The sequence below is a fragment of the Sphaerodactylus townsendi genome, unplaced genomic scaffold (assembly GCF_021028975.2).
Source record: "Sphaerodactylus townsendi isolate TG3544 unplaced genomic scaffold, MPM_Stown_v2.3 scaffold_612, whole genome shotgun sequence".
Lineage (NCBI taxonomy): Eukaryota > Metazoa > Chordata > Lepidosauria > Squamata > Sphaerodactylidae > Sphaerodactylus > Sphaerodactylus townsendi.
Genome location: NW_025950817.1, coordinates 4,339 through 12,836, shown reverse-complemented (window position 1 = coordinate 12,836; position 8,498 = coordinate 4,339). Strand labels below are relative to the sequence as shown.

The 8,498-nt window shown below is 45.4% G+C and overlaps 1 protein-coding gene across 1 annotated transcript; it reads right to left on the bottom strand.

The window, feature by feature from the left end:
- Window positions 1–22: 22 nt before the first annotated feature.
- Window positions 23–8,030, bottom strand: LOC125425502 (keratin, type II cytoskeletal 2 oral-like; the record flags this gene model as incomplete). Its single annotated transcript, XM_048483097.1, has 5 exons — window positions 23–1,192; window positions 2,568–2,623; window positions 4,166–4,386; window positions 6,343–6,468; window positions 7,863–8,030. Coding segments are annotated over 5 exons (1,741 nt in total), but the record flags the coding sequence as incomplete, so codon positions are not given.
- Window positions 8,031–8,498: the final 468 nt, after the last annotated feature.

Sequence of the window (8,498 nt, the reverse complement as noted above, 5' to 3'; positions counted from 1 at the left end):
GCTGAGTTGTCTCTCCTATGGCCTCCAGAAATGCTGCTCGCTGAGGCGCCACCATCGCCAGCACTATCTGTTCTGTAAACAGCAGGCCGAGCGTATGCGTCCTTTCCATGGTTACTGCGAGCTGCATCATCACCACTATGCAATTTAGGAATGCTACGCTCGGGGCTGTATCTGCTGACTTCATTACGGCTTCCCGGAATGCCACCCACTGGCACCCCACCATCCTCAGCACTACTGGTTCTAGAAACATGGAGCTCAACATATTCTTCCTTTCCGTGGACGCTCTCCGATCCAGCTCCATCACTCTGGCTTCTGGGAAGGCTGCCCTCTGACCTGTACCGGCTTACCTCACTATGACTTCTAGAAATGCCACCCACTGGGACGCCACCATCTTCAGCAGAATTAGTTCTGGAAATGGTGGGCTCAACACACCCTTCACTTTCACGGCTGCCGAGGGTTTCATTTTTACCACTCTGGCTTCTTGAAAGCCTGCCTTCAGAGCTGCCTGTGCTTGCCCTGCTTTGACCTCCAGGAAGACCACCCACGGGCACCCCTCCATCTTCAGCGCTGTTGGTTCTCACAACATTAGAACCCATGAGTTCTTCATTCTCATTACTCTGGCTTCTAGATAGGCCCCCTTCTACAAAGAAAGCACTGGTACCACTGTGACTTCTAGAAAGGCTGACCACTGAGACACCTTCGCCTCCACTTGGGGTACTAGCGAATACACTGTCAGTCAGGCCTCCACTTCTGTTGCTTTGGCTCCTAGAAAGGCTACCTTCTGAGGTGCCTCTGCTGACACTTCTAGAAAGCCCGCCTTCCAGATTATCCCCACTCCTGTTGCTATAAATGTCGGTCTGTGAAAAACTTTCGCTCCCGTGGCTTCTAGATATGCTGCTTCTTGTGGTGTTTTCGACATCGGCAAAGTTTCCACTTCTGCTGCTAGAAAAACTACTCTCCAAAGTGCCTCTGCTTGTGGTGCTGGAATTTCTTAAACCTTTTGGAGCTTCTCCGCTTGCGTTACTGTGGCTTCTGGAGAAGTCACCCCCAGACGTTCCCTCAGTACCACCGCTCTGACTTCTAGAGAGCCCACTTTCCAGACCGCCTCTGATGTGGCTCATTCTGTCTGTTGAGTTTTCTCTGGCTTGAGGTGCCACATTTGAAGTCGTTGGGGCGCTGGAGTTCGCCGAAGCTGCAAAAGGCACAAAACAGGGAAAGAGAAGGGGAGCGATCTTGAAATGGTTTTATGTGATGTTTTTGGAATAATTTTTCGTAAGACTTTGAAGTCATACGTAAGGAAGAAAAACCAAACAGATCAAAAACCAAACAACAAAAAAGTACCCCAAAAGACATGAAAAGCACATTATAAGAAAAGAGAGGAGACTTCTGATTTCATCTGCTTCCCCTCTGTCTATCTTCAAGGTCGTTTCCTTAACATCCCACGAAGTGAGCGTTGTTGTCGGTACTGTCCCAACACTATGGACTCAATTCCTCATATCCTGCTTTACTGTTCGAGGTATAATGATATTAGAACCGATCTGGGAGCTTTACTACCTCTAGAATTTATGTTTTTCTCAGACAAACTAAAAATGTCTAAGCTATCGAACAGCCCTAATGTAGAAATTTCTGAAGCAGTTGCCACATTTTTAATCCGTTTTCTACATGAAAGTCTTTCTTGAGCCTCTCAGCACATTTGCTAGCAATGGATGGTCAAATGTAGGCTATCCTTCAAAATGAGGGAGATGGAAAGAGTTTCCATCAAAGGACTCACTGGCGTAATGTCCATAGGGCAAGGTGGGCAGCTGCCCAGGGCATCACCTTGTGGGGGGCATCAAAATGCTGGGTTCGTTTTTGGGTATTTTCGTGGTTTTCCATTTTTGGCGTGCAGGGGGCGCAGTTTTTAGGCTAGGGTCCATAACTTTGGCCCCCCTGAACCAAACTGCACCAAACTTGGGGGGTATCATTAGGGCAGTCTCCTGATGAGACCCTGAAAGCTTTGAGACTGTGCCTTCAGAAATGTGCCCCCCACAGCCTGCAACCCCCATTGACAGCAATGCAGAAAACTCAATGCAGAACAAAGATTCTTGGGCAAATTTCTAGGATGTTCCTGCAGGGGGTGCATTTTTGGATGTATCGGCACCAAAATTTCAGGGAATCATCTGGAGATGATGGCACCCCCCAAGTTTGGTGCAGTTTGGTTCAGGGGGGCCAAAGTTATGGACCCTCAAAACTGTAGCCCCCATCTCCTATTAGCTACCACTGGAAACAATGGGGGATGGGGCACCCCCTTTGGGAGTCCATAACTTTGGACTCCTTGAACCAAACCTCACCAAACTTGGGGAGTAGCATAAGGACAGTCTCCTGATGATATGCTGAAATTTTGGTGCTGATATGTCTAAAAATGCACCCCCTGCAGGCACCAATGTCCTGGTGCAAAAAATTGATTGTGGTGAGTGGCCGCCCATGGGGGGGGGGGGGCATCCAACTCAGGTTTTGCCCAGGGCTACAGTTTGCCCAGGGCTGCCTTGTTACGCCCCTGAAAGGACTTTTAAAAAAAATCAACTTACCGAACTTTGGCCCAGAGTAGACTCTGCTAATGAAAGCAAATGCTGGGGACTCCATGCTGTGAGAGGGGAAAAGGGGAAAAAATGAAGCTAACAAGAAAAAATGAATCATAAGGAAAAAAATAGTTCAATGAGATGGATAGCAGTAGTATAGCCGAGAACTGACTTATATGAGTATCTGGTGAAAGGTCATACATGCACTGAGGCACAGGATAATTCCAGCATGGTGTAGTGGTTAAGAGCAGTGGACTCTAATCTGGAGAACTGGGTTTGATTCCCCACTCCGATACATGAGCATTGGACTCTAATCTGGTGAACCAAGTTTGTCTCTTCAGTCCTCCACATGAAACTAGTTGGGAGACCTTGGGCTAGTCACAGTTCTCTCAGAACTCTCTCAGCCCCACCTACCTCACATGGTGCCTGTTGTGGGGAGAGGAAGGGAAAGAGTTTGTAAGCCACTTTGAGAGTCATTACGGTTGAGGAAAAGTGAGGACAAATCCAAACTTTTCTTTGGAGTAGCCAAATTAGCCTGTGGCATCAAAATAAAGTAGGAGGATGGCGACACTGACTTATGACAGGCAGCTGAGGGTTTTCAAGGCATGAGGTATTCGGAGACTGTTTGCCATTCCCGGCCTCCATGTGGACTGAGAGAATTTTGAGAGAGTTGTGATGGGCCCAAGAGGTTACCCTGCAGGCTTCATGTGGAGGAGTGGGGAACTGAACCCAGGTCTCCAGGTTAGAATCCGCTGCTCTTCACCACCCTGACTTATATGGGGATAAACTTAGGTCTGATTGCCACACTTGAGTGTAGTAAGTTGAACCTATTTGCGACAAAATTTGTGGCATCCTTAATTAAAAATTTATCAGATATTTTTTACAATGGGCTAATAAGGCAAAATAATACATCTACATGTTCTGTCATTTGAACTCGGTCTACCCATTACTAGAGTGGAAAATATTTAGCAATGTTTAATTTTGTGCCAAAACATCAAAATCTGGCCTTCAGAGTTTTAAATGTGCATTTTTTTTTGTAAATGTGTATTGTATTTAAAATTAAAGTTTCCGTTTTGAATGTAACTTTGTTCCACAGAATCTGAAATTTGAGAAATTTTAAGCGCAGCCGGCATCCTTCCATTCTTTTCATTTGGGCAAACACCAAATATGGAATGTCCCAAAATGTCAAATAAACATTCAAAGAATATCTGGAGAACTTTGAAGAGAATTTTTGTGATTAAATTTAATCAGTGGCGTAGGAGGTTAAGAGCTCGTGTATCTAATCTGGAGGAACCGGGTTTGAGTCCCTGCTCTGCCGCCTGAGCTGTGGAGGCTTATCTGGGGAATTCAGATTAGCCTGTGCACTCCCACACAGGCCAGCTGGGTGACCTTGGGCTAGTCACAGCTTCTCGGAGCTCTCTCAGCCCCACCCACCTCACAGGGTGTTTGTTGTGAGGGGGGAAGGGCAAGGAGATTGTAAGCCCCTTTGAGTCTCCTACAGGAGAGAAAGGGGGGATATAAATTCAAACTCTTCTTCTTCTAAATTCATTTTGGCTCTGCTCCGCTCTGTTTTTAGTTCAGACCTATGCCCAGTCTCAGTCACTTACCTGATCTCTTCCCCTTCCATCAGCTCCCTGTAGGTAAGAATCTCTATATCTAAGGCCAGCTTAATATTCATCAGCTCTTGATACTCCTTAACCAGGTGAGCCAAGTCCTGCCTGAGGTTTTGAAGGGCTTCCTCCAAGTTAGCCAGTTTGGCTCTGGCATCATTAAGGGTAGCTTCACCCTGTGCTCCAACTTCTTTGACGTTCCCTTCTAGACGAAGACACTGGAGTGGGAAAACAAATGACCAACAAAAAAAGAATCAATGGCAGAGTAGAAAAATGCACTGCAAGTTTCCTATTCTCTGTTCTTATTTGCTGACTCAGATAACAGGCCAGACATTTGAGCAAAAGCAGGTCAGCGCCACTTAAATATTAGAGTTCATAGTCGCTTGCGTTCATATTTCTTTGTAACAGTCGTCTAAATACATAAAATCTTCTCAAGTTCTAGGAAAGCTAGCTGTGGTGGGTTTTCCAGGCTGCATGGCCATGGCCTGGTAGTTTTTGCTCCTAACGTTTCACCTGCATCCATGATTGGCAGCTTCTAGGAAAGCCACTCCGTTTCACCAGCATCAAAGTTGCTACAAACATTTTAATACAAATAAATACAAAACCTTTAATGGCATATAAAGAGTGGTAAAATACAGATTATGTTAAAACCAATTGACTAAAATTTACACAAAGGTTTCACTCTTGATCCAAGTGCCTTTGTTAAAAACCTGGCAACTGATTCAGTAGTGTGGGGATGATGGTCACTAAGCAGGTGTGAAACTATTTCCTTGTCTGATCTCACTGAAAATTTCTTCAAGATGGCCTCGAGAAAAAGCAACCGATAGACTGCCAAATCTTTGCAATGAAGGAGCACGTGTTCAGTTGTTTCGGGTAGGCCCGCTGCACAGGAACAAGTCCTGTTCTCCTGTGGGATGCCATGATATCTGCCTCTTGTTTGGGCAGTCGGTAACACATTTAGCCGAGCAAGCATAAAATATCTGCGGAGATGTGGATTGATTAAATTACTCATATATTTAGCCATAAAACCCGGCAATGGTGGTGAAATGCCATAAAATGTGGGAGAACAAGTTCTGCAGGCTCCAGCTGTGAGAAGCTGCCCTTCAATGTCAAGAGTACGTTGTTTCAAAACTCCGAAAGCCTGTCTTTCGTCCATCAGTAGGAGTTGGTCAAAAGATACACCTATGTTGTTTATTTGCTTGATAATTTTGGTGTGCCAGGTGGAGTGGAAGTGGTCGCTTAACAGAAAATATGTGAGACTGCCCGGGACATTTTAATACAACACCTTAGTAAACTGAGGCCCTTTCTGCACGGGCCATAAACAGTGCCCTGGGGACGGCAAAAGCGCCGTCCCCAGGAAGCTGTTTGCATGGGGGGCGCGGCTGCTGTGAAGCCGCTGTTTCCCGACCTCACTTCCCCAGCGAGGTTTTTGGGAAACAGCAGCTTCCAGCCGGCGCTATTCCCCCTCCCCTTTCCCAAACGCCGTACCGTGTTGTCTATATAGTCTTCCAGATTGATGAATCCAGAAATTGAACCGAAAACTTTTTGAATGCAAAAGATCTGCTCTGACTCCAAACAATGACCCTTGAATGACACAGCCCTGTTTATATTTGCCATAATTCACATGTATTTTTTTCAAACATTTCTATGCAGCATTCATTTTGATCGGCAAGAACTGCAGACATGCTTATCTTATTGTTTTTTGTCTGTCCAAGTTAACACATTTTATGAGGGAGGCATTCACACATTGAAGTAGCAGGACAAATCTATTCAAAAATTCAGTATTCCAAGAAATAGTAAATGGCATGCATTTGCATTTATTTGTTTTGCAGTGTGAGAGGCAGTGTGGTGTAGTGATTAGGTGATGGACTAGGACCCGGGAAACCCAGAGTCAAATCTCCACTCACAGCATTGAAGTTTGCTGGATGACCTTGGGTCCCACACTCTCAGCCCTTAGCTAGTATTTGGATGGGAGACTTTCAAGAAACACGAGGGTCATGAGGCAGAGACAGGCCATTTTCAAAGTCCTCTTGCCTTAAAAGCTCTACAAGATCACTGTAAGTCAGATGTGATATGACAGCCAAAAAAAAAGCATATTTGCAAAATTTGGGCTGAATATATTTCCTGTCTCTTTCTCATACTCGTTTTCCAGTCTTCTATCAACCACATCTTACCTGGCTTTTCAGCGACAGGATGCAAGATCTCATTTTCTGGATTTGTATATTCAGCTCAGCAATTATTCTTCGGTCATTAAGAAGATGATCCCCATACTTGGCAGACTGTGCCTCTCCTTCACTCAGCTGAAGGGAACATTTAAGAGTGTATTAATCCTCCTCTTGGCAAAAGAAGCTGGGGACAGAAATCAAGCATCTCTACCCAAAAATGCATCTTTAATGATACTCATTGCTACACTCCCATTCCTCAAAGGGTCAGACAGATACCCTGTTTTGGGGTAATACTGATTTCAAAAGGCTGCTTCATTGTTTTAAACTATTGAATGGATTCTCACAATCAGAAGGCATGTACCATGTTGATATGATCAATGTCTTATGATTCAATGCAACATGGATTCATCATAATTTCCCCAAACTTTACTCAGAAAGTTTGAGCCACAGTCTGACCATGTATGCCAGAAGTTCTTCAAGCCCAAGTAACCTCCCTCCAACTTGCTTCTCGGCAGAGCCATTAAAGATGGAGAAAGGCTCACTTTGCTCACTGGATCACATGCCTAGGGAATTCATCTCCAAAAAGCTGCTATTCTGCAGGGACTGCCGGCTTGGTGATACAGTCCCTGCTATTCTGCAGGGACTGCCGGCTTGGTGATACAGTCCCTGCTATTCTGCAGGGACTGCCGGCTTGGTGATACAGTCCCTGCTATTCTGCAGGGACTGCTGGCTTGGTGATACAGTCCCTGCTATTCTGCAGGGACTGCCGGCTTGGATACAAGCCAGCCACTGATTTCAAAACACACATTGTGCTCTGTTTATTAGATGCCACACAAAAATGGATTAGTTTTTTGTAACTGATTAGAGCACTGTGGTGCAGAGTGGTAAGCTGCAGTACTGCAGTCAAAAGCTCTGTTTATTGCCTGACTTGATGGCCCTTGTGGTCTCTTCCAACTCTATGATTCTGAGGAGACCCCCCCCCCCCCATGATCCTGGTGGGCCACTGCGAGTAGCAGAGACCTGGACTAGATGGACTCTGATCTGATCCAGCTGGCTTGTTCTTATGTTCTTATGTTCTTATCCTGACAGAAGTTGGTTTTAGGTAGCCGGCTCACGGTTGACTTGGCCTTCCATCTTTCCAAGGTTGATCAAATTACCCATGTGCTGGGGGCAAAGTGTAGATGTCTGGGGAAGGCAATGGCAAACCACCTCATAAAATATAGTCTGCCTAGTAAACGTCATGATGCGAAGTCACCCCATGGATAGGTAATGACCAGGTGCTTTACCTTTGACCAAACTGAATAGAAATTTGGGCCAATGTGGAAAGTACCTAGCAAGCTCTCCTTGGAGATTTCCAGAACAGTTCAAAAATCTGAAGAATTCATTTTAACAAATCTGCTTGTATTTCCCCTCAATGATCATTGTGGTGTTTTGTTGTGAACTTATCCTATTTCCATATCACTCTGTAGGGCTTGTCGTTTGAACACAGTGCTTTGGGACAGCTGTCCTGGAGGCAAATAGGTAGGTACCTTGCTCCTTGTGAGTGCTTCTAACTCCTCCCAGCTTCTGATAGCCAGGGCTTCATATTGGGTCCTTACATCCTCCACAATCCTGTGTGGGTCAATATTGGTTTTGTAGTTGTCAATCCCCAGGACAATGGAGATGTCCTTGATTTGTGACATTGCCTCCTCAAGTTCCTGGAAAAGTGGGAAGAAAAGTGGGTTTGAGTTGACACGAACAAGCCAAGGATGTCGTAATTATAGCAAGCATCTAATTACTGGAAGCTGTGTTGTATGTAAGAAATAACAATATGAAATAGACAACTTGCCCCAAAAGACTTTGCATACTTTAATTCCAGCAGTCCTGGGCCTCAGGTGATCACAGTTCTTAAGGAAGCAAAGAGTCCTCCTTACTTCATCCCCTATGCTTCCCCTGAGGAAAAGGTAAAATAGGCCTTTTCTGTACAAGCCCCCCCCCCCCCCCCATATTTCCTGCTTGGAGTTCCTCATGGTTTTTAGTCCAAAATGTTTTATTTGCATGAAGAAGAAGAAGAAGAGTTTGGATTTATATCCCCCCTTTCTCTCCTGCAGGAGACTCAAAGGGGCTGACAAGCTCCTTGCCCTTCCCCCCTCACAACAAACACCCTATGAGGTGGGTGGGGCTGA